This window comes from Carcharodon carcharias, chromosome 13 (genome assembly GCF_017639515.1).
Source record: "Carcharodon carcharias isolate sCarCar2 chromosome 13, sCarCar2.pri, whole genome shotgun sequence".
Classification (NCBI taxonomy): Eukaryota; Metazoa; Chordata; class Chondrichthyes; order Lamniformes; family Lamnidae; genus Carcharodon; species Carcharodon carcharias.
The window spans coordinates 114,579,756-114,599,070 of record NC_054479.1 but is presented as its reverse complement, the minus strand read 5'-3'; the positions used below and the strand labels follow the sequence as shown (position 1 = coordinate 114,599,070).

The following is a 19,315-nucleotide window of genomic DNA, read 5'->3' as shown; positions in this document are numbered from 1 at the left end:
GAAGGTGGTGATATTATCTAAACAAATGTGCTAATTAAGAATGGATGGCAGGACACTCAAGGTACAGCTCTAGTGGGGGTATGGTGGAAAGGCTAACAGGGCATAAAAGATATATATTTAAAAATAATGGAAATGGGTGTGAAAAGCAAAATCTATATAAATTATTGTAAAAAACAAAAGGAAGGGGGAAGAAACGGAAAGGGGGCGGGGATGGAGGAGGGAGTTCAAGATCTAAAGTTGTAGAATTCAATATTCAGTCCGGAAGGCTGTAAAGTGCCTAGTCGGAAGATGAGGTGCTGTTCCTCCAGTTTGCGTCGGGCTTCACTGGAACAATGCAGCAAGCCAAGGACAGACATGTGGGCAAGAGAGCATGGTGGAGTGTTAAAATGGCAAGCGACAGGGAGGTTTGGGTCTTTCTTGCGGATAGACCGCAGGTATTCTGCAAAGCGGTCTCCCAGTTTACATTTGGTCTCTCCAATGTAGAATAGACCGCATTGGGAGCAACGAATGCAGTAGACTAAGTTGGGGGAGATGCAAGTGAAATGCTGCTTCACTTGAAAGGAGTGTTTGGGCCCTTGGACGGTGAGGAGAGAGGAAGTGAAGGGGCAGGTGTTGCATCTTTTGCGTGGGAATGGGGAGGTGCCATAGGTGGGGGTTGAGGAGTAAGGGGTGATGGAGGAGTGGACCAGGGTGTCCCGGAGGGAACGATCCCTATGGAAAACCGCGGGGGGGGGGGGGGGGGGGGGGGGGGGGGGGGGGTGTGGTGAAGGGAAGATGTGTTTGGTGGTGGCATCATGCTGGAGTTGACGGAAATGGCGGAGGATGATCCTTTGAATGTGGAGGCTGGTGGGGTGATAAGTGAGGACAAAGGGGGACCCTATAATGTTTCTGGGAGGGAGGAGAAGGCGTGAGGGCGGATGCGCGGGAGATGGGCCAGACATGGTTGAGGGCCCTGTCAACGACCGTGGGTGGAAAACCTCGGTTAAGGAAGAAGGAGGACATGTCAGAGGAACTGTTTTTGAAGGTAGCATCATCGGAACAGACGCGACGGAGGCGAAGGAACTGAGAGAATGGGATGGAGTCCTTACTGGAAGCGGGGTGTGAGGAGCTGTAGTCAAGGTAGCTGTGGGAGTCGGTCGGCTTGTAATGGATATTGGTGGACAGTCTATCACCAGAAATTGAGACAGAGATTTCCTTCTGCGTTGCTTGATTTGTATTTCCTGTTGTAATTTATACCATGGCGGGGGTGGGGGAGCCAATGCTACGAAATCTTGCAGGTGTCTGCATTTGAAATCGACCGATTGTAATCTAATCCACCGGATGAAATGCTTTTTGTTTCTTTGAAGTGATGGTTTCTGTTTGTATTTTTTTTAAATAGTAAAGGGTCAGTTTAATTACCAAGTAAGTTTTGTTTCATTGCGATGCTGGTGAAATCTAGGTTCATCCCCTCTCGATTCATCGATAAAGGCAGTGATTCCTGGTTGACATAAGCATCCAGCGCTTTCACTGGTCTACTTTTCCGTACCATTCCCGATGTGATTTAACTGTCATCCTTTATGTCACGAAATTCCGAATATTATAATATCGTCCTACCAAAATGAATAAAACAACGACAAAAGAATTACCTCATGATGGATGCTCTTCCAAGGATGAATCTATTGTCCAGGAGGCAGGAATCGCTGGAACTGGGGAGCGATAGGCTGGTCAGGAGGTTGTCACCTCCAGGGGAACGCAGTGTGACGGTGTTCACCAAGGTTTACCACGGCCAGTGTCCACAGGAGCCCTGTAGCTGGATTGAGTGAATGCGAATTACCAGCGTTTAGTGATGCCATCACCGTGTGCGAGGCTGTGCAATGTGATGCTCACCGTGGCGGTACTTGTCTAGAGCAACCAAAGCGATCCCGAGAGGAAACTCCTGCCTCCCAGTCCTCCCATGCAAATTGCGACTATAAAGTGTTGAGTTTTCACTCCTGCAAAAATCCCAGCCGGTGAAGATCAGCAAAGGGGCAATGGCTTTGCTCAAACTGTCCTTGATGGTCTTCAGCTTTATCTTCTGGACGGCTGGTCTGACCATGTTCACAGTTGGCATCTGGGCAAAGATCTCACTCGGCAGCTACCTGGAATTGTCCACGAATGATTACCCCAATACCCCCATCATCCTTCTCGCCACGGGAGCTGCTGTCATCATCTGGGGCTTTCTGGGGTGTTTCAGTGCTGCCACGGAACACAGGTGCCTTCTCAAGACATATGGAGTTTTCCAGATAGTGGTCCTCATCGGTGGATTATCGGCGGGGCTCTCTGGTTTGTTTTACCGTAAAGACATAGCCGAGGGATTCCACAATGGTTTGAGCGCAGCCATCCAGCTGTACGCAGAAGACGAGGAGAAGGCCAACGCTATAGACGACATTCAACGCACCCTGGATTGTTGTGGGGTGGAGAGCTACAAGGACTGGGTTTCCTCTCCCTGGTCGGAAGAGCAGTTTAGAAATGGTTCGGTGCCCCTGAGCTGTTGCACGGTGCGGAGGGGATGTCGGAACAATCCGGTCACCTTAGATGCCCGGGGCATTTATAAGGACGGCTGTTTCAAGAAAATTTACGATTTTGTCAACGACAACATGTTTCACATTGCTACCGGGGCGCTAGGACTGGCGGTTGTACAAGTGATCGGAATCGTGTTGGCGTGTTTATTGGCTTCAAGAATCCCTCAACCCGAAGTGCAAGAAAACACAAGAAGTGGTCCGCTCTGATCCACTGCCAGCGCCCGGGGTCTGGTCTATAGCATCTCCAAACATATGTTCCAGGACCCCTTATTTTTACGGTTTTATTTATAGTCTAATATTTAGGATAACGGAATATTTTGCCAAGTTTTGGGAGGTTTACAACTTGAATGTGTACGCCGTAATGGAAATAGGAGAGTTTAAAACAGGATACTTGTAAAAAAAATATATATACTTTATGGGTTAAAAATAATATTAAATTGTTTGGCAAAAGTGACCTACCAGATTTGCTGCTCGGCATTAAAGGTAACAGGACTGCAACACCCCATCTTTTTGGCAAAGTAGGAATGTTTTACAAATAACCTCACTTTCTTCGCTAAAAATTAGACTGTGTTCATTTAAAAGGGTGTGCATAAGGAGCAGTTTCAAAATAACGTGGTTAATCCACATACTTAAACGATCCCAACATTTCAACAGCGTGATTTTCTAGGGAAATAAAAGGCGGACATCACCAGTAACATAACTAGAGATGGGAGTTAATAAGTGAAAAGTAAAAAAAAAGATTTTAAAGCGGGAGCTGTTAAAACCACAGCAAAATGCAAGGCTGCTAAAACAGCCGCATCATTATCAACAACTTGCGTTTATATAGCGCCTTTAACTCAGTAAAAGGCCCGGGGCGCAACAAAGGTATTACGTCGCAAATACTGTAAACAAAAATGTTAAACTATTAATTACCTAAGGTAAACTGCAAGTTCAGTCAACCATATGTCACTAATGATAAGTACATCTTAACATTAATAACAAAGTTATATTTCATCGCATTTTACAGTTTTCGCTGCAAGTCATTTTTGGCTGCTTCACCTATTCAGTTTGATTGCTTTGTCGAGATTTTGAGTTTGAATGCAAAACTGACTCTTCAATACCTTCTACCCCCCATCAAAAATTAAATTAATGCAAGTTACCTGAGTGCAGCAAGTAAATTGCTAAGAGTTAATTGGATCCTATTAAATAATGAATACATACAGTATATGGTCAACAGTAAATGATCATTCTTTACTTAGTTGTTTTGCCACCTTTTTTTTACAGATTTACAAAAAATCAAATTTGCAACATGATATCATGGATATTATGTCACCAATGAAGGCGGCATGAACACCAGGAGTTCTATGTGTTAGTCCATTAGGCCTAATTGCAAAAATTAAGAGGTGTAACCATGAAATATTGAGAAATCAGTTATTGCAGAAAGAAAATTCTAATTTCTTTGCAGTTACTTTGTGTCAGTCCTCACGAAAGAAGATACAGAAAATCTCCCAGAAACACTAGATGACCAGAGGACATGTGAAATTGAGGAACTAAAAGAAATTAGTATTAGTAAAGAGGTAATACTTGAAAAGTTAACTGGATTGAAGGTTGATAAATCTCCTGGACCAGATAAGCTTCATCCCAGAGTATTGAAGGAGATGGCTGGAAATGGTGGATGTGCATTGGTGGTTATCTGTCAAAATTCAATAGATTCTGGAAAGGTTCCTGCCAACTGGAAAGTAGCAAATGTAACCCCACAAGGGAGGAAGAGGAGAATGGAGAACTACAGTCCTGTTAGTTTGACATCAGTAATAGGGAAAATATTAGAATCTATTATAAAGGATGTGAAAACTGGACATTTAGGGCAGAGTTTTCAGGTCATCAGGTAGGTGTGGTGGGTGGGCCCGGAAGCGGCCATCCGTGATCAGCCCCCGACCTTGATTTCACACTGGCTGGCCAATTAACAGCCAGCCAGTGTGAAAGGCGAGCTGAAAAGCTCAGCTTTGACGGGGTGGGGGCAAGAGGAGGACGAGTGCTGAAGTCTGCGCAGGTACACGGGAGCGTGCAAAGAAAGCTCCCTGAAGGCAGACAGCTGCCTCAGGGAGCTGAAGAATTTTAAAATCTAAAATAAGGATGTTGGAAGTATGCAAACTTTGTCTTCATGTTTTAATTTTGTTTTAATTAATGTCAGAAACCTCATCCCGCCTCACATTCCCATGCAGTTTGGTGCCATCAGCAAATTTACAGATTTTACAGTTGATCCCCACATCCACATCATTTCTATAGATTGTGAACAGCTGTGGACCTAGCACTGATCCTTGCAGTACCCCAATTGTGACAGCCTGCCATTCTGAGAATTCCTGTTTGGTTGAGGTTTCCTGAAAAATGCAAAGGCCACCTGGCCAATTCGCTCACCCACCAACCGTAATGTGGATGGGCAGCGCAAACTCTGTTAATTAGTGAATTAATGGTCTTAATAGGCCTCTTAATTGTTGGTGGGCATGCTGCTGTTTCTCGCGCGCACCCGCCAACCAAAATATCACACGAGTGCGTGATGACATCAGGGCGCTCACCCGATGTCATTGCGCACTGTTTCATATTCGAGTGTGTCGGGCATGTGCCGGCACGCTGAGTGGAAAATTCTGCCCTTAGAAAATAATGGTAAAATTGAGCAGAGTCTAAATGGATTTGTGAAAGGAAAATCATGTTTGACAAACTTGTTGGAGTATTTTTGAGGATGTTACTTGTAGCATAGATAAAGGAGAACCAGTGGATGTGGTGTATTTGGATTTTCAGAAGGCTTTTGATAAGGTCCCACACAGGAGGTTAGTGAATAAAATTAGAGTGCATGGAATTGGGGGAAATAGACTACTATGGATTGAGAATTGGTTAACAAAGAGAAAGCAGAGAATAGGAATAAACAGGAATTCTCGGAATGGCAGGCTGTCACAGTTGGGGTACTGCAAGGATCAGTGCTAGGTCCACAGCTGTTCACAATCTATAGAAATGATGTGGATGTGGGGATCAACTGTAAAATCTGTAAATTTGCTGATGGCACCAAACTGCATGGGAATGTGAGTTGTGAGGAGGTTGCAAGGAGGCTTCAAGAGGACTTGAACAGGATAAGTGAATGAGCTAGAACATGGCAGATGGAAAATAATAAGTGTGAAGTTATTCACTTTGGTAGAAAAAACTGAAAGGCAGAATATTTCTTAATTGGCGAGAGATTGGGAAGTGCACATGTCCAAAGGGACCTGGGTGTCCTTGTTCATGAGCTACTAAAAGCTAGCATGCAGGTACAGCAAGCAATTAGGAAGGCAAGTGGCATGTTGACCTTCATTGGGAGGGGGTTTGAGTACAGGAGTAAAGATGTCTTGCTGCAGTTATATAGAGCCTTGGTGACACTTCACCTGGAGCATTGTACACAATTTTGGTCTCCTTATGTAAGGAAGGATATATTTGCCACAGAGGGTGTGCAACAAAGTTTCATCAGATTAATCCCTGGGATGGCGGAATTTTCTTATGAGGGGAGATTGGGGAGGCTGAGCCTGAATTCCCTAGAATTTCAAAGAATGAAGGATGACTTCTTGAAACTTACAAAATTCTTACAGGGTGTGACAGGGTGAATGAGATAAGATGTTTCTCCTGGCTGGTGAGTCTGGAATCAGGGGGCATAATCTCAGGATAGGGGGTAGGCCATTTAAGACTGAGATGAGGAGGAATTTCTTCATTCTGAGGATGGTGAATCTTTGGAATTCTCTATTCCAGAGGGCTGTGGAGGCTGTGAAAGCTCAATCATTGAGCATTCAAGACAGAAATTGACAGAGACTAATGACATCAAGGCAGGTGATCAGCCGCGATCTTATTGAATGTGGAGCAGGCTCAATGGGCCAAAATGCCTGCTCCTGTTCCTATGTTCCTATTTGTGATTTTATTTTATTTAAATTCTCAATTGCTCAAAAATGCTATTGGAAGTCAATTGAGAATGAAAACATTCCAATTATCCCCATATAATACAAAACGTTGCACCTGGTTAATGCTGGAAAGCATTTTTTAAAATAATTTGTAACAAAACATGTAGGATAAGTTGTAAGTACAAACATCAGATAAAATAATGTAAAAAAATAATTGTATGAGTTTAATTGTATATATTTGAAAATGATAAGAATATACTGCACAAGCTTCCTTAGCAAGTACATTGAACTCTGACAAATGTGAATGGTAAGGTTATGATTGAGCATACGGTGGTGTACACCTTCCTGTTAGCATAGTTAGTGTATTGATTCATAACACTGATCTAAGAAACAAAATAGCAGAAGCATATAACAGAGTTTTGTCTGCCCTTTTCCCACTGCTGTTCTCTCATTCCCTGAATGTTTACACTCATGGGCAGTGGGTGTCTGGGCCCAATAGATGGACCAGTATCACAGGCACTGGGCACCCTCCAGTACCTCAGCCAAGTGAATGTATAGAGAGTGTGTCTGTTAGCTGTTATCTCACGTAGGTATGAAGCAACATAATTCACGCATAGTCTTATCCTCACCTAATGTTCAAATGTGTAGTTTCCAGCATGTGATAGTTATCAGTAGAGGGAATCCTAACTAATTTTGATAGGGCATGCATGGAGAGGATAAATCCACTTGTGAAGGAGTCCAAAACTAAGGGTCATAATAAATGACCCTATAGCAAAATCAGGTGATAGGTCTTTTCTCAAAAGTGGTAAGAGTAAGTGAAAATCACCACAAAATGTAATGGTTGGGGTGACTAGCATAGAAACATGTAAGGAGAAGCTCGATAAGTTCATGAGGGAGAAATGAATAGAAAGATATGTTGGTAAGATGAGATGAAGTATGATAGGAGGCATCTCATGTGGAGCACAAACACCGGCATGGACCAGTTAGGCTGAATAACCTGTTTCTGTGCAATTGAACAATAAACAGTGGTTCTTTATTTCTAGATGTAACAGTTTTATATTTCTATTTACTTAGAATTTGGGTTATAAAGTTTTATCTTGTGACAAAGATTTAATCTATTCAATTTATTAGGTCTCCATGGAGAAATATTGGAGCCAAATATCGAATTCTACTCTATTATGTTCCTTAGGTCACTATTTAGAAATGAACTTGGGCTAAAATCTGAAGTTGATTCAATTTCTTTGGAACTAAATGTTTTATTGCTAATCTTTGATAGGCTTAATGTCTATGTCATGTTCCATTTACCTAAGTGATAGGGAAATGTTATAAAATGGACATAAAAATATGTTTGTGTTTCAGGACAGAGCACTGCATTATGCCTTGATGATGGTTAACAGCTGGTTAGAGCATGGTGCTGGTCATGATTCAAACAGACCACAAGTACATTCTTGGAGATCAGATATAGAACATTCTTTCGAGGAATTAAATGGGTTTGGTGGTGACCATCATAAGATCTATTATACATGATCTATAGAAGGAGTGGGTTTGATGGGCTAAAGAGGTTTTTACTTTGTTCCATGGTTTCTTACATTCTTGTCTTAACATAGTCAATGTAAACGATGTCACAATGCAGAAAATTTGCGAATCCCAGGATAATTTTCTTACAGAAGTTCTTAGCCTAGTGTAGATTGCCAAAGTTAATAATACATCCTTATTTTACAGGAAAGTGTGCACCTTTCTTCATGAGTTCGTAGGTTATATTATGAACCTAAAATTATTACCAGACTTGTTTTCTATGCCACTAGATAGTAACAACATGAAAATCTAATATCAAAATAAATAAAATAGCAATGGAATTCATAGGAACAATTGACCTCAATAAAGGCTGTAGCTAATAATATTTAATTCTTCAGGAGTATATAACTATTGGCTGTACAGTTGCATTTGTAATGTAATATCCATTACATAACTTCGGAGAGTAGGGTTTCCAGTTGACAGTTATTCAAACTGCTTTGAAGCCTACAACTGATGCATAGGTCAAAATATAACTTCATAGCATCAGAGACAAGCAGTTATATTGGGAGAAGCATGTGTACTTTTAGGCACAGTGAATATGTCATACTTCCTACATGAATGTAGTTTTATAGAGACAGAACTTCTTGCAAACATAATGTTACTGAATTCCATTGTTTCTGATATATTTTCTTTGCTTTTAAAACTCTAGACTATTCCGTATTGTCAGCCAACAAATAACTACTAACTTGAGTTTGAGATATTTCATGATCAAAATAAAGTCAATGTGACCCGTGCATGTAAAAGGACAGCATCAAACTTTAAAAATAAAGAAGCAATAACCATTAAAGTACAAAGACAGAATTTAACATGAATAATTAGCTGAAAAGTATATGCCTTTAAGATCAGAACTGCATGTTTTAGCACTGGAGATTCACTCCTACTATAGTTACCATTGTATAATAGATACTGCTAAGATAGACTCTTGGGCGTCATTTACCTGAACATACTTACTGAAAAAAGGAAACATTCAGGATACCATACCAGTATCATTCAACAAAAATCATCTATATTTAATTCCTTTCAACTTAGGCAACTGGTTAATATTGTCTGATTGCACTTTTTGAACATTTCCAGCCATTCTTCTCTTATGTCTCCCAAGTGCATCCTTTTTTCTCACTCCTATTCTGAAAGCAGTGTTGCTCCATTTGGATCAATACCATAAAGTGTGGCACATTACCCACTGAGCCATCATATGAGCCAGCCCTCTAAACTAAGTTGTCAGCCAACTAATAACTAGTAATTTGAGTCTGAGATATTTCATGATCAAGATAAGGTCAATGTAACCTGTGCATGTAAAGGGACAGCATCAAGCTAAACAGAAACTAAATCGCATAAAATAAATAATTTACATTATGAGATCACACCAAAAACTCTGATTGACCAATTGGATTTGAATGTATGTTATTTATTTATTGTCTTTTTAAAATAAAATTAAGATTACAGAACAAGTCACGCCCACAATTGTATAATATCAGGTTTATAAATATATTTCTGCTTGGAGTTCTGAGTAATGCTGATGGTATGTTTATTGAGATTTGTTTTAATTAGTTCCTGCCGTATAATTGACAACATTTTATATATAAGAGTGCTGGGAATATTGCAAATATATTTTCTTGCATGAAATTAAGCATATTTGGTTTCCTAAATAATTAATTTTGTGTTAAGTTTGAAGGTATGAAATGTCTCACTTGAAACACACCACATAATGGGCAATTTGTTTTTTTCTTTAAAAAAATGGTGCTTAATAAGTTTCCAGCAGCTTAAAATCCTTCACACTTCATCTGCTTTTTGAATGTTTAATTACTTCCAATATGTTTCTCTCTTTTTTCCATCTCTACTGTTGTAATTTTTAAATTTATTCATTTGGGTTTATTAATCTCTCTTTCTTCCTCTTTCCTTAACATAAGTAATCAAGGTGTTGGCTAGCTATAAGGGGATTGACTTAATGAGAGTTCGCTTAAGTTTGAAACCAAGCTGTAAATTCCCCAGAATTTCTCCTTCCTTATCGAAATAATGACTAAAACAGATTAATGCTTCTATATAAAAATATCAATATTGCTGAAAAAAAAGAGACATGTTTTGTCAAAGCTTTTCGTCTTGCACTCACCAGGAAAATTCGCAAGAAAATACCAATGTCAGGGAAAACAACATATTTGTACTGTATGAGAAAAGAGTGCTGCTTGGTTGGCAAATTGGCTCTGATTTGTAGAGGCATTGCCATGGACAATGCACAGGTGATTGTGACTGACAGTTAACTGCCAAGCATTGTTTGAAATTTAAATCGGGCAGCTTGACTCTGGTCAAGACATTGCCCTGGGGAATGAACCAGTGAACAGTGTGTGTACATGTTCTTTCAGTCTGAAAAGAACAGGGCCCTGTGTATTAATATATGTAGCTTCTAATGCATGTAAATGCGCCACAATGCAAGCCTGACTGATAATCTTGAATTGGTTGTCAGCGTAATTTTTAGCACATTGAGGATTATTTAGCAAATGTCCAATCGCGGAATCACATCTAATGTTGGACACTGTTTTGCATTTTGCAAACATGGGCTGGTTGGGGATGGTCCATACCTTGCCAGTTGCGAACAGCAGAAGGGACATGCTGTTTGATACGACCTGTCAGTCTTTGGGACATGCAGCTTACATACCTAGCATCACACTGGCACTGAAATTCATATACCACATTACTCATTTGTGTGATAGGCAGAATGTTGTTTTGGCTTGACGGCAGCAAACTGTTAGTTACAAATACCCCTCATGTTGCTACTGCATAGTAGCAGAGTGAAACAGGTAGCTTCACCTGTTGCTCAAATTTCAACGGGCAATGTGCAGACTGTACCCATCCAGTCCATGCTTGCAGAACTCAAAACACAGTGTCCAACATTAAATGGGATTCTGCAATTGGACAACATTTGCTAAATAATCCTCAATGTGCTAAAAATATGCTGACAAACAATTTAACATTGTCAGTCTGGCTCGCATTGTGGTGCATGTGTTACTGGAAGCTACATATATTAATACATAGGGCCCTGTTCTCTGCAGACAGAAAGAACATTTACACACATTGTGCTTGTTTCAGCTAAACAAAGTAAGTGATAGCCATTCACTGGTTCATTCCCAGGGCAATGTCTTGACCAACCAGAGTCAAGTTGCCTGGTTTAAGTTTCAAACAATACTTGGCAGTTAACTGTCAGTCAGAATCAACTGTGCATTCTCCATGGCAATGCCTTTACAAAAAGATTTCAACCAGCATTTCTAACAAAATTGTAAACCTGTTCAAAGAGGACAATTTTGCTAGAAATACTAATTACAGGAATTCTTCATTAATGCATTTCTGATGTTGTTACATAAAGCATGCAGAACAATTCATTTCCCATATTGAGTTCCTGATTTCCGCTGTGTTTGGGAGGTGCTAATTTGAGGTAAGGCATTTCACCAGGAGGGAATGGAGTTAAAATGAATCAGAGAAACAAAAACAAATTGGCATTTAATGTATATCATGATAGTATATCTTGTCATTGCAAGTTTAGAACAATAAATGTTGAATACCAGAAACAGATAGTGACAAATAAGGTGATTTATCTCTTCATGTCAAGTGATTTTACATAGTATAGGTACTGCCAATAAAATAATTTCAGTCAACCATGTTCATGGGAGGTGTGTGAGAGTATTCTAGTTGTTTTCTGGCAAAGTTGTTGTGTGGTGACCATGATTGCATCTAGATGTGAGCATGTAGCTGGACCTCGTGATCAGATTAAATGTGAAATAACTGCTCTAAGTGGGGTTTCTTTGTTATTTCAAGGCACCTAAAGCTATATAAAAAAACCTCTACCATTCAGGAAATCAATCTTTGACGTGAAACGTTGTCTAAGGAAAATGCATGTAGGAAACAGTGATAGCCAGACTTAACCTGACAAGGTTTAGAATTGATTAAAATTTCAGTTTGTTTGTTTATTTGAACAGAAATAGCTATATTATGAAAGAAGTCCCATGTTATAACTCACAGATTGGGACGTTAAACTCTGGCAAAAGCATCCAAATTCCCTGAGTAAATTGAAAGTAATATGATCTGCATATAAGATCTCAACTTGAGGTTTTCCAAGAACCTGTTTCATCCAAGAGTCCTGCTGATTCTCAAACCAAACAAATAACCCTAAATAAGGTATAATGACTTCTTGTGGCCTGAGTTCATTACTGTGCTATTGAGCATTGTACTATGTCTTTTGGCTTCCGTGTAGTATTTAACCTATAAATAAATTTGACCAAATAGTTTCAGCCTGTACACATTGGTCAAACGGTATTATTTTCCATTTCAGGAGAAAACATGGTGGGCATTCCATGTATTCGCCAGTGAACAATATATGTTAAACCTAGACATGCTAGCCCACACATGGTGTGTATAAATATGCAGATTTTGGTTCTAAAGTGTCCCAGGAACTTGATCTAATGTTTTGAAAGCCTTCTGAAGGAAACATTTTTAAAGGTATTTCAAACACATAAAATGCTATTACATGGGTAAATTTAATAATTTTATTGTAAGCATTATATTTTGAATAAGTGTTTTTTGTGGTCTAAACTCTATTTCCAATAAGTTCCTTGGTTCACTGAGAAACCAAGGTGATAGCTGGGAAGAAAGCACTGGCTCCCTTTTTGTTATTTACCATCAGTAATTCTTTGCCCATTTTGCACTGGTAGTTTTTGAATTTAATGATTGCTAGTTTTCATTCCTACTTGTTAAAGGCATATTGATACATCCCCAACCTCCTCAGTTGTGATTTATTGCTGTTTCACAAGAGTTACTTTTGAATTATAGGTGTAAAACATACTTCCAATATAAAATCTGAGGGCTCAAATGTATTGGACACCGGCATGTGCTGGTTGTAAGATATTGGGTCAAATTCCATGACTGAATTTACATTTGTGTGGAAACCGCAATTATGCGGACTTGATTTTAGAACATGTTTGATTAACTGAGCGTACTGTTATATTTTACACTTTTTCAAGTCCGAAATACTAAGAAATGTCATGGCAAAGATGTTACTGATAGCAGCAATACTGTGGAGGTATTCGGAGAGTGGCCCCATGGGAACACTGGAAAGGGAGTAATGACTCATGCAGGAATGGCATGTTTTGGGGGTTATTGAGTATTCAAGAGGGGATTTTTGACTGTGGAAAATGGTTCTGGATCTGGGAGTGTTGTCTTTTGTGGTGCTGGTGAAGTGGAGTATCTATGTTGAGGTAGTGTTGGGGAATGGCACCGGCTATGGCATTGAGTGTTGGAGAAAGTGTCTGTGATGAGGTTGCTTTAGAGAAGTGGTGGTGTGCAAGTACTGGAAAATGGGACTATGGATGTTGCAGCACTGGGGGAGCTAACATGGATCTGGCAGAGGTAGGAGGTGAGTTACAGGATATTGGAGATCTGGAAAAATAGCTGCTGGCGTTTGCAGGAATTGAGAACAGGAGTGCCAGGGTTTGTTAAAGAGTAAGAAGAAATCTTGGGATAATGACCAATAGGATTCTTGGAGGACAAGAGAGGGTTCTAGGGTGTGGGAGCATATGAGAGGATCGCTGAGCAAGGAAACACTGGGAGATAGGTCTCATGATCTAGGATTCTTTATGGAGGGTTGTAGGCTCTGGGGACATTGAGAAGGGAGGTCACTAGAACTGGGACAACTGCTGACATGTGGAGTATTGGGTTGCCTGAAGGAGGTCCTGGAATCTTTGAACAGTGGGATTGCTGTTGGGGAGATGAGTCATGCTCAGGTTCTGGGATAGGGTGTAGGAGCAGACAAATAAGGAAATTGTCACAGATTCCAGGAATATAAAATATCCCGTGATTCATCATGAACAATGGAATGGGAGATCTGCTGGAGCTTATTAAGTGTGATTGTGCCTATTAGTCATATCTTCATACCTTTGGACATACCTTTATTCTGTTAATGTTATGAAGGGATCTATATTTTATGATTTTTGTCTGTGTGTTTTTGTAAGTTAGCACCTGTGGAGGGAGTGATCTTTGGTTGCCTGGATATTGTAACATTTAAGGTACAGAGTGTACCAAAGGTTCATACACTCAATCCTGCCCAGGATCAGGGATGGAACCCTGTTGGGTGATATCAACAGGTCACAAAAATCAGCTCAAGGGTAGAGCTCCCAGAGATCAGACAAAGAGGGTTGGCTCCATGCAGCTGGAGTGCTGCTGCTTCATGCTGCTGAGGGAATAGTAGCCTGTGGTGAGCAGTGGTTTCTCAGACATCTGGAGGAGGCAGAAGATTGCTAGCTTTGTGCTGCTTGGGAAATTGGGGCTAAGAGAAGCCCAGGGCAATTAACAGCCCGGTGAAGCTGAAGTGAACAGCAGCTGTTGGTTCTGTGAAATTGGGAGTTGGAGCAAAGGAAAGCCTGTGAACAGTGGGGTTATCAGAGTAGCTAGAGAGCTGGAATCATGCCAGTAATTAGATGCTGGAGTGCAGCCACATGAATCCAGTGGGACACAGTCTCATTAGAAGAGATTGAGCAACTGAGAGGTGAGCAATTGTTGGGGTGGTCAGAGTTGGAGCAACATTTGAGGGAAATCAGAGGCTTTGAAAGAGAGGAGCTGAAATCCCTCAGGAGGAAGACAGTGTTTTAAAATATTTTTGTGACTCACGAAAGCCTGGTTGGATTGCTGAGAAAATTTGGGGGATCTGTCTTGGTCATGTCAGCCATTTTAATGTGTAGTTTGTAGTGTGTATGATTACAGATTGTCTGTTAATTCATGTTTACTTCATCTTAATTCTGGCTGTTAGAGCATAAGATAGATAGTGTTGCCTATTTGCTTTGTTGACTTTTATACAGTAAAAGTTATTCTGTTTGCTTAAACCATGGAATACTTTGGCTTTATTCTGTTAGTAAGTAACCGGGATTTTAAATTTTGTCTACTTTAAAAGGTTCTTCTAAATGGATTGTAACAGATTTTGGGGCCCTCAACCAGCACCATAACAAGATTTGGGGGTCTGGTCTGGGACTGTAACAATATTTTGTTAAAACTAATGTAATCATTCCTCCTCTGAATTTCTCTTGATCCCGCAAAGCTCCAGATACAATAAAATTTCTATGATCCAGCATGCTCTGGGAACAGGTGTTGCTGGTAAATCAAAAATGTAAGCTAACGGGTAGTTATATCCACCAGTGGAATGCAGTGCAATACTTGTAACATAAATTTTCAAAGAATTAAAGTACAGTACATTAAAACATAGAAAGTATAAAATAATATACGGTTAATTACCACACAGGAAGTCAAGTACAGTACTCTTTATACTCTAATCATTCTTTGGGGATTCAGGAGGCACCTGAGGAATTGGTAGTGGCTCAGGGTTCTCAACACCTGTCCCTGTATATGTAGAAGGCATAGGAGATTGGGTCATGTTACAAGGCCTGGGCAATAGTACAAGCCCTGGAGTCTTTCTTGAATAAATCCCTCATGTCAGCTTGCCTAATTACCTTTTTGCCTATTTCCCTTTGTACGTTTTCTGTTTTAGTGTCAATGCAACTCTTTTGCACTTCTCACCTCAGCTTTTCTCTGGTTTATTGGGTGCCATAATTCATGAAAGTGGTGGTTACCAACAAGAAGGACTACAATGCCACCATTGGAAGCTTGGCTAGTGTATTGAGATGACCAGATAGCACTGGGAAATCTTTGGGTTCCAGATACTTTTGAATGGTTTCCAGTTGGTAAAGTAATGATTTGCACTGGGTGGGTGGTGGGGTGGTGGGGTGTGGGGGGGGGGGGGGGTGAGGTAAATAAGAAATTCCTTAATTAATTCCTTAGTTAATGGAGCATTTTGGTTGGTTGAGTACCAGATAACAGAAATTTGACTATAGTTCATATTATGCTCTTCCTCCTGTTTGTGTCACAGGAAGATTCACCATACTTAAACTCGTTCACCTCAGGAACTTGAAATGATCAAGCTGTGTACCTCCATCAACCTTTCTTTTCACCTGTGATCTATTCACTTTTAAAATCACTGCTAAGCTCAGTCTCTTGTTACCTTGTATTCTATTTAATTCTTTTCAATCTTATGCAGCCTATGAAATATGGATTTTGGCCCTTCATCTAGGTTTCTGACTTTTTTTTTATTGAAGGTGTTTCAAATTGTGCAATGATTAGCAGTGCTTTCTGAATATAAAACTGATCAGAAACTCATGGCTCACAAATATGTTGGTGGAATTTTAAGAGATTTTCTGTCTCTGTTTTGACTCCTTTGCTATCATAAGATTACTTCCTAAAAAGAAAAATTTGGCTGCTATATGTGAGTTAATAATTTCAATGCCAGTGTGATGCAGATGTTGTTATGTCACGGCTGATGGTAGGTAAATGCCGAGCTGCCCAAATCCCAAAGGAAAACTTGAAACAGCTGCCAAAATGGTTTTTGCAATTTGTATAGTATGAGGAGAGGTTCTGAAATCTGAAAATGATGTCCCTGACTACTTGTGATGATTTTATAGTAGAGTAAATGTTTATTTAAAAAATAAAAGCCAAAAAGCCCTCACAGTACAGTTAAACACAAGCATGACTTCACACAGTAAACAGTACTTTAAAACAGTTCCAAACGATCTTAACTTGGCTAACCTTCCCCTTTTCTGTTCAGCAATTATCCTTATGGATTTTAAAATCTATAGAATTCCAGTAATTTTTAACCACACAGTGCCTTTTCCTTGGTGTGTCCTCTGAGGCTGACAGAAACTGGTTCTCCAGATCTGGCCTTGTTCACACTGTCTTCTGGGAGTTCTGATCAGCTATTTTGCTGTCTTCTGGGGGTTCCAAACAGCTACCCCACATAGGTTTCAGTATTTCCTTAAATGTGTTCCTTCCCTTTGATCTCTCTCTATTGTCTCAACCAATCTCTTCAGAAATGCTTTCTTCCCAGGATTGATTCAACTAATTTCTTTACTCAAGCTCTAAGGCTTTGAAAAATAAACTTACCCCATCTTTACCTTATTACACCTTTTACAACCTGCATATATCCCCTTTGAACTAAAACAACTCAATTCAAAACTACTTGTGTAACTCTGTCTCTTACTCCAATTACCATACTTACAATCTGCAACAGCCTGTCTTCCCAGTACATAAGAAATATGACAGTGATATTGCCTAAAGAAAAATATTACGATTTCTTGTTTTCTTTATAGTATGTAGGTTGCATGTTCCAAAGACTGGTGGATTGTATCAAACAGCATGTCTCTTCTACTGTTTGCAACAGGCAAGGTACGGACCATACCCAACCAGGCCGTGCTTGCAAAACTCAAAACACAGTGTCCAACATTAGATGTGTTTCCATGATTGGACAACATTTACTAAATAATCCTCATTGTGCTAAGAGTTATGCTGACAATCAACTTAAAATTGTAAGTTGGGCTCACAGTGTGGTGCATTTGTGTGTACAGGGAGCTACATATATTAATACATAGGGCCCTGTTCTTTGCAAACAGAAAGAACATGTACACACATTGCGCCTGTTTCAGCTAAACAAAATAAGTGGCATCCACTCGCTGGTTCATGCCTCAGGGCAATGCCTTAGCCAATCAGAGTTCAGCTGCCTGATTTAAATGTCAAATAATGCATGGCAGGTAACTGTCAGCACCATCAACTGGTGCATTATCCATGGCAATGTCTCGACCAATTAGAGTCCACTTGCCAACCAATCAGCATTCTCTTCTCATATTGTATAAATTGTCGTTATCTTTACATTTGGTATTCTTGTGAATTGTGCTGAGGAGTGCAAGATGAAAAGCTTCGACAAAAAATGTCTCTCTTTTCAGCAATATTCAAGTTTTGTGCTACCAAATGGCTACTTGAACCAATAAACTTAAGGAGCAGCACTTCCAAAAGGCGTCTTTGTTAACTGAAACACTTATTACACTGAGTATCATGATTAACACTTGGCCTCATTGCACTCATTGATTAATTAATGTTAGGAGTATAAAATTGGCCTCAAATTGTGAGTACTTTGTGAGAAAAGGATGCCACTGTTCAGAAGGGGATTTTTGGAATAGATTATGAGAAATTGTGCCTGGAAATCCCCACTCTGGTAAATAATCAAAAGCAAAATGAAAAAATAAAGTTACATTATTTTGTTGCTTGGCTTTTGTGTATATTATAATTCTCAATGGGGAAGAAGTGGCATAGTGGTATTATCACTGGACTAGTATTCCAGAGACTCAGGGTAATGAACTGGGACCCAGGTTCCAATCCCACCATGGCAGATGGTGAAATTTGAATTTTTAAAAAAAAATCTGGAATTAAAAGTCTTATGATGACCATGAAACAATTGTCAGTTGACATAAAAACCCATCTGGTTCGCTAATGTCCTCAATACTGTCCTTACCTGGTTTGGCCTACATGTGATTCCAGACCCACAGCAATGCGATTGACTCTTAAATGTCCTCTGAGCAAGGGTAATTAGGGATGGGCAATAAATGTTGGCCTAGCTGGGGATGCCCACATCCCATGAACGAAGGAAAGAAAGTAACAAAATACAATGGAAAACAATGGACTGGGTTTTAAATGGCCTGTGGAGATGGGTCTGGGGGAGGGGCCAAAAAACTGGGAGGAAATCCTGTCTGGATGGCTCCATGACACCTTCCCACCTCCACAAGATTATGCAGGAGTTGGATGATGGCGTGAATGGTTACCCATACAACTGTGGCAGATAACTGATTAAGCCCTTTGATTTTTCATCATCGCATCAGGAGGCCAAGCATGAAATGGTGGCAGCTGCTGAGTAACAGGCTGAATGGACAGCAAAGCCAGAGATTCCATTCGATATAGAAGGCACTGCTCCAAAAATTAGCCACAATCATAGCTTGTGGAGGACTGTCCCTTTCATGTCTGACAGCCTTCTGGTCCTCTTATTTGCCCCAATTGTGCCTGGTAGGCGGGAATGATGGTCCTCCCAAACCACCCTCCATACTTTAACAGTAGCTATCTCTAATGGTGGACCTGCTAATCTATAATCACTGTGTAGCTTCATAATGATATGACTACAACTACATCTCTTGAGTAGGAGATCTGAAACAGATACCTTCAAAATCTGGACTGGGGTCAAACAAGACTGCGCGATACTATTATAAACTACCTGACAGTGGCTATTCATCTCACCAAAGATCAACTGCTCACCGGTGCCAGCATTAAATATCATCTAGATGGAAAATTCTTTAACATCAGTTGCCTCTGTGCCAAAACTAAACTGACCACCATATATATTTATATATATATGTATATACACACACATGATCTATTGTTTGCGGATGAGTGCAGTCTCATTGC

At 40.2% G+C, this 19,315-nt stretch overlaps 1 protein-coding gene across 1 annotated transcript; it reads left to right on the top strand.

The window, feature by feature from the left end:
• The first annotated feature begins 2,009 nt into the window (after positions 1-2,009).
• On the top strand, positions 2,010-2,747 carry LOC121286133 (tetraspanin-7-like). Its single transcript, XM_041203118.1, has one exon. The coding sequence runs from the start codon at positions 2,010-2,012 to the stop codon at positions 2,745-2,747; it is 738 nt and encodes a 245-aa protein (XP_041059052.1).
• The last annotated feature ends 16,568 nt before the right edge of the window (positions 2,748-19,315 follow it).